General features: G+C 38.8%; 2 protein-coding genes across 4 annotated transcripts in view; one reads left to right on the top strand and one right to left on the bottom strand.

Moving 5' to 3' along the window:
* Positions 1-3,776, bottom strand: part of plxnb1b (plexin b1b) — a 100,838-nt gene extending 97,062 nt beyond the window's left edge. For both annotated transcript variants that reach the window (XM_068593549.1, XM_068593550.1), the window contains exon 1: positions 3,387-3,776. The gene's annotated coding sequence lies outside the window, so the exon portion shown is untranslated. The remainder of the gene's footprint in view (positions 1-3,386) is intronic.
* A 5,749-nt stretch (positions 3,777-9,525) lies between these two features.
* ube2v1 (ubiquitin-conjugating enzyme E2 variant 1) overlaps positions 9,526-12,314 on the top strand; it is a 10,459-nt gene continuing 7,670 nt past the window's right edge. For both annotated transcript variants that reach the window (XM_068593892.1, XM_068593891.1), the window contains exons 1-2: positions 9,526-9,566; positions 11,380-11,531. In XM_068593892.1, coding sequence (XP_068449993.1) covers positions 9,545-9,566; positions 11,380-11,531 — 174 coding nt within the window. In that variant the 5' untranslated portion in view covers positions 9,526-9,544. The remainder of the gene's footprint in view (positions 9,567-11,379; positions 11,532-12,314) is intronic.

Genomic DNA, 12,314 nt, shown 5'->3' with positions numbered 1-12,314 from the left:
TTAGTATCGAAAGGTACCGTAAGTATCGGTTCTCGTGACATCCCTTGTCTGCAGTTTCTGTAACTTTTCAAAACCAACAATCTGACATTCATGACCACTTGGCCATCTATCAGGACATGAGCAAGGAGCGAAGGCCTGAAATTGTCCCTTAGGCCCTCTTATTCCATTCTTTACATAGCCATTTCTGTCAATTATCACCAAATGCAACGCTACAAAAACTGCGAAAATATACTCATCCCCATTTTTAAACAATATCACGTCACCTCTCTCTCTATACAATGGCTGACTTTCCACTCTGCCTTCCAGGCTCGGTCGGATTACAAGCAGAACCTGAACCCTGCTAGTCTCTTTATAACACACCACTTGGCACCTTCCAATGACAGCTCTGTCCCGGCTGCAATGTTCAAACATACTTAATCAACAGCCAGGCTGATGACCATCTCAGCCAGTCACATTTCCGAGGTCTGTCCTTGACGTCTCGCCGCCTCTTCATTAACAGGTTAACAGCACAAACGACACAGCGGCTGCTGAGTGAGACAATTGTCGGGAGTGTCCTCCCAGGCAACATTCGCCCTCACATCAGTCAGTTGATGACGACGGTTGACTCCAGTTTGTATCGAGGATCATTGGTCAAGAGAAAGGAATTATTTTTGTTTCAATGCCGAGGAATAGTAAATATGGAAGGGTTTCAAACTTTAAAGTTTTGTTTAAATGGGGAAAATTGGCCACAGTCAGTGCGTTTACATAATGGTATCAATTCGAATTTTGCTTTAGTCGGACTTTGCTATCTTTCGGGGCAACTGCTATTATCCTAATATACATGGCAGTGAATAAATCGAATCATTGACTGAAAGCATGTCATATGCAATACGATAGGTGGCGCTGTTTTCATTACATCGAGTGATGATACAGCCGTCTCCTCTTAACCTCTTCACTTTTCATAATGTAGAGAACCCCGCTACCTTTGGTGGTTGTCGGGGAGCTAGTGCAGAGAAAACAGGGAACTAGCAGCAGCGCTAGCTGGCTACAGCAGGGAGCTAGCGGAGACACCCACCAAAGGTAGTATCCCGAGTTTTACGTTTGTTTGTTTCTGCTGGCCGGCTCCCGGCAGTGACAACTCGACTTCCGGGTCACGACCTGGGAGGGAGGGAGCTAGGAGGGCGACAGGATCCCGAGGATGCGCAAAGACGCATAGTCCAGTTCCTAATCCAATTCACCGTTTACATGCCGCGATGTCCGAATTATCAACAGAGTCGGATCGAGTTATCCAGGGGTGTTAATCGGATCGTAGTTGGACCGCAATTATTTGAATGAAGGTGTTTACATGAAAGGGCTAATTCGATTTCAGTCCGTAATTTGAATTTGTGTAACCACAGTCATTGTGTTCAATTGATGTCCAATCAGTGTTGTTGGTAATTGAAGCAACATAGTCCTCTATGCATGCTACATTAACCATGAAAGCGTAGTTCACCTGCTAGCAGACCCGTGCAGACATGTACCCGGATGCATTGCGTGGAGCTAACGTTGACCGCAATGTCCACAGGCCATGTCCTTCTCGCCTCTGCATCTTTTCTCCGGCCGTATCTTATGACTTCAATAACTATGTCTGCTTGGATTCTGCCAAAACAGTGTAAACTGTATCTCCTGTAGCATCTACAGTGTGCCCCTTAAGAATTTTAAGCTGAAACAGCCTGAAGATCTTCCTCACCTACAACTACTTCATTGTCACGTTAAATGAGCGCGATGCAAGGAGAACAACTCTTGCAGCTGGACAGACATCCACTTAAAAAGGGGCATATTTTCCCTTTAACTTCAGTTTACCTTTTGTTTTTCCACAAATACAACACAACAGAAGAATATCATCAACTGCAACTGATATTCTGTAAGTTTGTTTTGTTGTTTGTTTCATTCAATGTCAGGTCAGTGTAGGTCGAGCCTTTAAAAAAGGCAAAATGTGCTCCCCATAATGATGGCATTTACACACAGGGCCAAAGGTCATTTAACCAGACAGCTCCTGGTCCTGACTTACCCAGGTATAAGTAGAGGAACGTGCTGGCTACTGGTTCTGAATGGAGTGGGACTGGGGGTATGAAAACATGTGCCCCACTTAAACAGGCTCTCTAATTGCATACACTCATACTCACAAAGCACAGCTTAAGTTTTAGGGAAGCCATGGAAAGCTTTACTTGTGCTTGTCACACGGGACTATTTTTCCACCAGCTGCAGCCTATCATGACTTTATGCTCGAACACAGGATAATTTGGTTTGGGTCAAAACTCGCTCTCGACCACTGAGCAGATGGCTGGTTTCAGAAGGCACCAAACTGTGAGACGAGACCATCACCCATGGGACCCAATAACACAAAAGGTCACACACTCTCATTGGCAGCCCCTGTGATAGAGCGCCAAATATGACACTTGTAATCAAGCGTGAACACAGTCAAAAATGTTAAAATAACATGAAGACCTGCATCTGACCCTTTGATCTTAAGAACCTCCATCATCATTTGCGGTTCATGCCGTTCAATTTGTATATAAAAGGTGGCGTTTGAGATGGGAAGAGTTTACACTTTACCTGAAAGAACAATCTTCCTTTATTGCAATACAGCTTTCGGCTCATAAAAGTCCTGCTGAATGGAAGTAATTTCAAGCACAATTTTGATCCCGCACTGATTTTCTGAGGCACTCAGACATATTCCGTTATGTATGGATAAACGTCATCACTCAACGAAAATATAAAATGCAAGATATGTTATACCACTTACCAGGCCTCTTTGGTTAATTCGGCATATGACACATAAATAATGTCAGACCTAGACATTTAAAGTTGGACTGACCTGTTCTGATCGCTGGTCGCTACATAGTGGCTGATGTCGCGACCACTTTTTTGTAACATGAATGTAACGTTAAGGTAAAGTAACGTGAAACTAGGTTCGGTTGCAACCGGCGGCTATTGTGCTAGTAAATTCAATCAATGCCGGCTTTGGCAGCTTTTTTCGTCACTTTTTTATATTCCGTTAAATGGCGGTCACACACCTCCTGAGCGATAGTGAGAGCTGGCGCTCGCGCCTCAGGGCGACTCCGCCTCGAGGATGTGTATTGGATAAGTTAGCCAACTCCACTTTGGGCGCCTCGGAAAGCTAACTTTGCTTTAGAAAGAGTATGCGGCTGCACGCGCATAAGCACGAGAAACAATAAAGTCGGTACAGGTTCAAACACACACGTTAATTTGGGAAAAGTTGCTCCAAGTGAAGTCACGACTTCATTGATATCGTTGTTCCCACGAGAGGCTTCGTCATTCAGAGGGAAACGAGAGGGGGGGGGGGGGGGGGCAAAATAACACCGAGTAGGACTAATGTTAGTTCCACCGCCCAGACTGCCACTCACCTTGCCCCGGGGACAACTCCTCAGTCAATTGCCCCTAACGCTGGTTTACTCCTCGTTCCGGCGAAGCCAACACGTTCTCGCTTGTTTCATTGAAAGTATCCCATTTGTCTGCGACCAGTGCTGGTAAACGTTACGCAGACCAATCCGTCAAGACAGATAACGTTATTTTCATGTGGTTACCAAATCACAAATCCCATTGTCGCTCAGCCTAAGCGTGCAAATGTCCTCTCGGGTATCCAACTTTCACTAGTTTACAAACCTAATGCCTCAGTGAGCGGAGGGGGAAAAAATAGCGCGTTTAGTCCATGAAATAAAAAATGATACTTGGTCATGTTTTTTTTCCTTTGCCTGCTTTTCCTCGCCAGGTTTCTTCCCCCACATGTAGCCGGTGAGTGGTGGTGGTGGGAATGGTTTGGTTCTGTGCTAAGCGCCCAGCTCTCCAAGAGGTTTGGCAAAGAGAGATATTGTGCTGCCTTCAGGTACTCCTCGTTTTTCCTATACCCCAACGAGAAAGTAATGCAGTTACTGTGCTCATTGAGAAAAACAAGTCGTGAACAGTAGCAAGTGACCAGTGTCTAGGGAGCCAAGTTCATCAATGTCTTCACTCAGACAACCTCTGCTCAGTTGATAAACATGAGCATTTACTGAAATCATGTTGCGTTAAAAGGTGACAATTGTATACGCACTTCCAATATTTTCCCCAAGCTGTGAAGGCAGCACGCGCTACTCGGGTAAATGACTGGTACGTGACAGACCCCTGCTGGCCAAACCTGGGGATATGCATCCCATACCACTGTCATGGTTTGATCCCCACAGTTAGTCACTTCACAATCCTCCACTTAGACACACATGCTAACAGTTTTATTCTCTTACATATGTTCAGAGATCAAGTTGATGACTGTCTGAAAGGGTGTAAGCTATGATATAAATAAATCAATGTATTAACATAAATCTCTATCTAGCACCCTTGGGGATTCACAGCACCACTTAAATTACCACTGCTTTTTATTTTCTATGCTCTATGATAGTGGTTCTGAAATGGGAGTACGTGAAGGCACTCCAGGTATGTGAGATTTTTTTAAAGAAAAAAATTAAAATCAGCATCCATTGAAAAATCGTTTAAAAAAAAGTTATTTAATACATATTCAATAAAATATAAGTGTAAATTCCTGAACTGAATTGTATATATTTTATTTGAATCAAACAATGACGGCACAGCGATGTATATTGCGCTTGTACTGCGAAAAGGTTGAGAACCACTGCTCTACAAGTCAGCTATTGTTTGATTGGAATTAAGGCTGCAAATATTCCCTGTGCTTCATGATGCTGTCTGGGGTCCAGTCCTCATCCGTTCTTCTATTTACAGAGGACTAACTCTGAGGCTTCAGATGCATTTCAATCAGGACCACACAGAGATCACAAAACCGGCTGCACACACTTGTCATCTTTAACACAGCTCTCTGTATCTTTGTCTCCTCTTGTAAAAAGATGCCTTTCATCTTCACTCTCTTGATTCTACTGTAATGATGACTGGCACTAGATAAGCAACAAACACTTCAAAGATCGCTCAGTCCCGCCCACCCCTTACCATCTCCAGTTCAAAGGCTAGACAACAATAGTGGTGTCTACTCTGTTCTTACAATACAGTCTAGTATCAATGTTATTATATCCATTTATAAACTAGTCAGTAAATATTGTAAAAAGATTATAATATTATTGAGTATTGCACCTTCTTTTGTCCCTGACAGTATAAATCTCGATCTGGCTCACACATTCCCTTGTTTTTCTGTTATGTGTGATGCGTTACTTACTTTGTTGTTTCTGCATTTATATATATATATATATATATATATATATATATATATATATATATATATATATATATATATATATATATATATATATATATACATATATATATATATATATATATATGTATATATATATATATATATACATATATATATATATAATATTATATATATATATATTGTTTTTAAAAGAAAATTTAAAAAAAGACGTGTCACTCACACACACACACACACATACAGACATACATACACACACACACACACACACACATTAATGTTCAATTTATAGTAACTCAATCAACATGTCTTCTCTCAAATTCTTAACCTGGAATATCTGTGGAATTGAAAAGAATAAATGTTCTGAATCATCTGAATAAACTTATATGACATATGCTTAGTACTAGAAACACACTTTTCAGAGTTAGACCACAACAAATTTAAATCATCATAATTCACTCACTCATTCTCGGCTCACTACAACACAAAACAAAGAAGAGTTTGCATTTTAATTAACAAGAAAGTTTAATTAATCCACAAATTGTCGATCCTGAAGGTCGTTTTATCATTATAAACATATCCATCAACAATAGTCCAGTCATAATCTATAATGTTTATGGCCCAAACACCATTGACCTACTCTTTTTTCATAATTTGTTTTCATCCTTCTCAAACATGTACAACTGCTTAGTCATATACTAGGAGGTGATTTTAACACAGTTATCGACCCAGCAGAAGATAGATCAAATTTCACAAATAAAAAAAAGCGTATACCTGGTATTCCACAGAAACAATAAAACAGTTCATGAGTGATTTTGGTCTTGGCAATAGTTGGCGTTTGCAGCACCCAAACTCAAGAGAATACACATTTTTCATACTCTCATACTCACGCATTGACTTTTTCATCAACAGCAATTCAATTATTTTAAATATTTCAGACTCAAAGATTTATCCTATCCTTATTAGTAATCATGCTCCCGTAACATTTATATGGAACACAATTAACATACATAAACCTGTCTCTAGCGCTTCAATACATCTCTTCTCAATAACCCCTGGTTTGACAGTCTCATTCAAAAAGAGTGGGCTTCCTTCCCAGAAATAAATGATTACCTAGAGTCATCACTGACCCTTCTATGGGAAACAGGGAAAGCTGTTCTAAGAGGAATAATCATCTCATTCTTCGATTACAAGAAAAGAAAGAAAAACAAGAAGAAGCTGAATTGTAACAACAAATCAACCGACTCAAAATCATTAACGCAAATAACCCAATAGTGAAAACTGTTTCATGTAATCAATTACTCATCATTACAACAAGCCAAAACCATCATAGCCTTCTTAGATGCAGAAAAAGCTTTTGACAGAGTGAACTCGACAATTCTCACAGCACATTACAAAAATTTGGCTTTGGGGAATCATTTATTAACTGGGTTAAGACTCTGTACACATTGCACTTACAGCCACTGTTATCACCAATGGACAAATTTTAAAAAACGTCATACTGTACAGCAGCACGAGGCAAGTATGCTCACTCTCTCCCTCACTTTTCACAATTTGTATTGAACCGTTAGCAGTAGCCATTCACCAAAAAATCGATATAAAAGGATTCCAAACACTTAACACCCATCACAAGATTAGGGACAGCCCATACACCACCTATCCCTTTTTGCACCGGTGTTATCACATATTTAGAAATAAATATTTTCCCCAGGCTGACAGAGCTGTGAACACTCAACTTCACTCCTCTACTGTCCCATACCTCAAGCTTCCTTATTGTGGCTTCTATCTTTCTGTGGACATAAAACATGGTCACTGTTTTTCCTTGGAGGGATAGATTGAGTCCATTTAAGAACCCGAACATGTCAGCCAAATACGCCAACTTACAAGCCACTTGAAGTCACAGAATTGGTCTGACAGTTCAAACCGGGAGTTCACACAAAATGTCCTGACTTTGTCATGCAGTTCAAAAAGTCGGTGAGCACCTCACCAGTAAAGCCACCGGACTTCGGTGAGCAGGAGAAGCTGCCGGTGGTCGCTTCCTGTCTCTGCGTATAATATGGCAAACAAGTGCAGTGGAGGACATAAAAATTAAAAAAGTTTTATTTATTATAAATGACCTCGCACTTTGGGAATCACTGTTCTAGATTATAGGTGAGACAAGAGCTTCACTGACCAATCACAGCGCATGTTATTGGTCACAAAGGCCCTGTGACCAATCACACGTCCAGGGTTTCGAGAAGGCTGTTTTATGTATTTTAACAAGGCTAATCTTACATAGATGAAAATAAGTGAAATGTGATTGGATTAATAAATGCAGTTAAACAGGTCCCAAGAAGCCATGCCAGAGGCCTGAAGGAGCAGAGGAACAGATGAAGGCACAGCTGCACAGTGCATGACAAAAAAAAATATTCATAAACATGTAGTGTATTTGTGGAAAATAATTACATTATAAAAAAGCTATAACTTTTAATTATAAAAAACATAAGACAGGACATGCAGCACACTATTGATACAGGACCTAGTGTTCAATATTGATACAAGCTGTAGTGCAAGCAATTAAGACAGGACCTAGTGCATGTTATTGAGATGGCCCTAAGGCTGTTAAGACATTTATAGCATTATTGGGGTAGATATAGGTAGTTTCCAGAAATCATGGCTGCAATCAGAAATAAATATACAATCAGAGACATTATTAAACACATTATTTTCTACTATTAAAATAATAACTCGATAAGATTAAACTCTGGCAGATATATAAGCCTTTCTCTAAACATAAAAGTTTGTTTTGTTGAGAAGATTCTGACTTCCATTTCAAAACTCATTAGAATGAGAAAATGTTGGCTACGAGAATGAATACTCCAATTAAAAACCTAACCCAGAAAAGAATTAAGTAACAAATAACCCCCAACTCCTTTATTAATTTGACGACATGGCCAGAACTGGCTTTAATATATGACTGTGTGCTCTTACTGTTTGTATTGATTTGTATTTGTTTTATTATTCTATTTGTTTTATTGCATAACTTTTAGAATATTTTAGATGTTGTGTAAAGTGACTTTGAGTACCAAGAAAAGCACTATATAAATTAAATGCATTATTATTATTATTATTATTATTATTATTATTATTATTATTATTATTATTATTGTTGTTATTATTATTATTATTATTATTATTATTATTATTATTATTATTATTATTATGTTCTTTAGCAAATATAATATAAGCATGGTATTCTTTTCAAAAATGTATCCGGCTGATGTCTTCTACTAGTTGAAAGGAGAGCCTCACATCTTTTCCAAGTCTGGCCAGTATGAATGTTTTCAGCAAGCTCAACCTGTTTTAACGTTTACGTGGCCACCTGACAGGTATATCCTTTTATCTGACTACTATACGTAATGACCAGTAGATGGCGAATCTGTACTTTTAATAAGCAACATTGCCAGTGTGCGTCCTGGTGTGGGCTGTGATTCATATTGTAGAAAATTGTAAATGCTATATATTTATTTCACAATGTTTTAACATGTAATAGTTAGACTGGATATGTTTTGCTGATATCCATACTTCAATTCTTCCTCAGAAAAGTGGCATAACTTTTGCCATTCATCTGTATTGTATGGGAGTCTTTTAGATTCAGATTGAATTGCATTTTTGATATTTAGAATTGTGGATACTTGCAACATAATTCTTATCTATTATTATTCTTATCTATCTAATTCAAATATCTATCATTCAATTGTTAAAGGCCATTATTAAAATTGCTCATGTTCAATATGAAAACGCATTTCAGATATCACAGGTATTGTGAGTAGAAAATGCATGGATATTCACACATACACATATTATGGCTATAATAAAAATAAATGCAATTTCAGATATCAAGTTATTTAATTGATGACTAGAAACAATGCCATTGCCATATCTACAAATGTAGGACATCTGTCCTGGATATCCCTAAAAGGTAATACATCAGTTACGATTAGTTGCAATTATATGGTGGATATAAGAAATTGAAGGACTTTCTATAAATAGTAATTTTGCATTATCTAGAATGTTCATATTAAATATATCAAAAATGCAATTGTAGATTGGACAAATATCAACTTGGATATCTGAAATGTTCTTTTAGACCAGGCGAGATAAAATGACAGATAACTGCAATAGGTTATGTATAAAGTCCAGCTAGTTGATGTTAAAACGGCCACACAAACACAAGTGTTTAAAGCATAACTTTACTATACTAATATCATAAGGCAAGTTGAGTGAAAATATGAACGATACTTCTTCCCTTATTTACGTCACGCGCCTGTTAACGTCGTACGTGCCGGCTTCCGTAAAGCAGTGATAAAGATGGCGGTCTCCGCCGCAAAAGGTAAGCCGACTTCACCGACAGTGCAAACAGTATATACTTATTGATTTTGCTTCTGAGGTACTATTTCCAATATGACATTATTTGCCCAATAGTTTTGTGAGTCCTAGAGTCCGACTGTTGCGGATTTCTGACTGTTTAAAAGCAGTACGTTTAGCTGGAGAAAACGCAGACAGTGACGCGGCTAGCAAGCTAACGCTAGCTCATAGGCGAGCTAAACTCCCGCACAGTCTTTGAGCAACGCTTCGCACATCTGGTCTGACAACTTTGTATTTCCTGTTATAAAACGAGCCGCTCAAAAGACGAGGCTCCACGCGGAATCATCGCACACCCGTGTCATGTTCGTCCGGGGTTAATTGTTGGTCTCTCCGGTCGCGAGGCGGTGACGCCCCTGACTAGCCTGATGGCTTGAAAACTTGTTTGCCTAGATAACGTTAGCTAGCTGGTTGGCAGCAACTTGGAGAGTCGCGTCTTTCCGCAAGAAATTCTCAAAGTTGCAATGTGTTTTTACTCTTGCTGCTAATGTCAGTTTGTTTTAAACAAATGTGTGTGGAAGTAGGCTACTCTCTAAAATTGCTAGCAATGCAATTTAGTTTCTCGCCGCTGGCTACCCCAAAGGTAACACCTTAAGCGAACATTTAAATACTGTCCGTCTGAAGAACTCTGCTGCCGTGGTTGAAGGCTCAATGTAGACAGTCTCACGACACTTTGATCACGTACGAGTGTGAACTCAGGCACGTTTGACGGAATATGTGTGGTCATCTTAAAATAATGTCGCAACTTTTTTTTTGGCCACCAAGGCCTTAGTTGGTATTATTTTTCCGCCTCAAAAATGAAGAAATGTAATTTGATTTTTTATCAATTTTGTTGTCGTTCCATGTTTGACACAGTGTATATTTAAATTTTTAAAGTTGGAATTTGTGTTTGTGTAACATAATGAATGACATTCTAGGTGAACGTCAAACTAGCTATATGTTAAAATATGGAGTGATTATCAGAGTCAGACAAACATCATATACAGACTTGTCCTCAGTCCTGTCTGCGTAACCATACACTGTCTAGGTGTCACAGCTCAATGGCAGAGATTTGGTCAGGTTTGCTTTTCCTGCCTCAAACTGCGTTTTACCATTCTGGTCATGTGCATGTTCTCGTGCTACTTTCAAACGTAACGCATCTCATCAATAACATTATTACCGTCTAACAACATGTAATAATCGGGCGATGTGTGCACGATTTTGCTCATGAGCCTCCGCCACACAAACTCACGCGCAAAGTACATGCCGATTTTACAAGGCCATATCTGCTAAACAGTCACTGATGGGATATAACGTTAATTTAATACATTCAACATGCTTGGATGCAAAAGAAACATACACCTGTTTGAACCGCCTCAAAAATACCCGTTGCTCTGTGTGACATGTAGGGAACCTATGGACAATCTTCTGTCTCGTATGGTTGCTTTCTGCCATATCTGGAGCAGTTTGTAAAAATATTTAGATGCTAACTTTCAACAGTGCAATCATACCATTTTGACCTGAAACACAGATGTAAACAATCAAACTAACAATACAGTTGTTCATCATCATGCCCAACTGAGTCATTTCACAAGTCATAGTGTGGTTAAGAGGTTGATACTATAGCAACATGAGAATAATTGTACACTGTTTTTCTGTTTGTTTTTTAACATCACAAGTGATGCTAGTTCCATGTTTGTTTTTTACACACACTTTCCAAGCGCTTTAGTCAGAAATTTCTGTTCAGGGAAGGCATTGAATATGATTGATTTTTATTTTGTGTGTGTGTGTGTGTGTGTGAGACGGTGTTGTAGTTCCCCGCAACTTTCGGCTGCTGGAGGAATTGGAGGAAGGTCAGAAGGGAGGTGGAGACGGCACAGTGAGCTGGGGCCTCGTGAATGACGAAGACATGACACTAACTCAGTGGAATGGCATGATCATCGGCCCACCCAAGGTGAGCCACCCCCAGGGCCTATGACGCACATGCATCACACTGCTCTTCTCCAGCACTGGATTTAAAAATCGGTGATGAACAAATGTTCTTGAAAGACAAAGAAATTGGCAATTCAGCACTTTTCAAAGTAAAAAAACAACCTTTGAAGCGCTCCAAACGCTGACTGTGTCTGGGTTGTTCCTAATCAGTTTTCACTTAATTCAAAATTGTGTTGCTTGTGCTGACCTGAATCAATGGCTTCTCTCATAAGAAATGGCAGCAAGATAGATATGTACTTTATTAATCCCCAAGGGGAAGTTTTTTTGTCATAGCAGCGTCCCACACTTACGGACATCAAATGGAATAAGCTAAACACACAAAATTAAATAAGATAAAATAAAATAAGAACAGGGATTACAGATATATACAAAACAATTAAAAAAAATATATATATATATATATATAAACAATAAAATATATAAATACCTGTGATCTACATACTTTATATATAAAGTATGTAGACCACAGGTCTACAAATAAAATATATACATACACAATGGAATACTTATTCAGAGATTAAATTAAATGGAAATTAAATTGAATTCAGTGTATTCAGGAGAATAAATTAAATGTCAACGGAAATTCAAATTGTGCACAATATTTACAATATATGTAATATATGTATGTATTAAAGCTGCAACAACTAATCGATAAAATCGATTATTTAAAAGGTTGTCAACAAATTTCATTATCGATTCGTTGTGTCGCGCGATTATTAAGCCACTCGATAAGTCACGGAGATGT

This window comes from Clinocottus analis, unplaced genomic scaffold, assembly GCF_023055335.1.
Source record: "Clinocottus analis isolate CAN_PGR_092001 unplaced genomic scaffold, fCliAna1.0.p SCAF_3, whole genome shotgun sequence".
Taxonomy (NCBI): Eukaryota; Metazoa; Chordata; class Actinopteri; order Perciformes; family Cottidae; genus Clinocottus; species Clinocottus analis.
The sequence above is the reverse complement of the archived record's forward strand: the minus strand, read 5'-3'. Positions and strand labels throughout refer to the sequence as shown.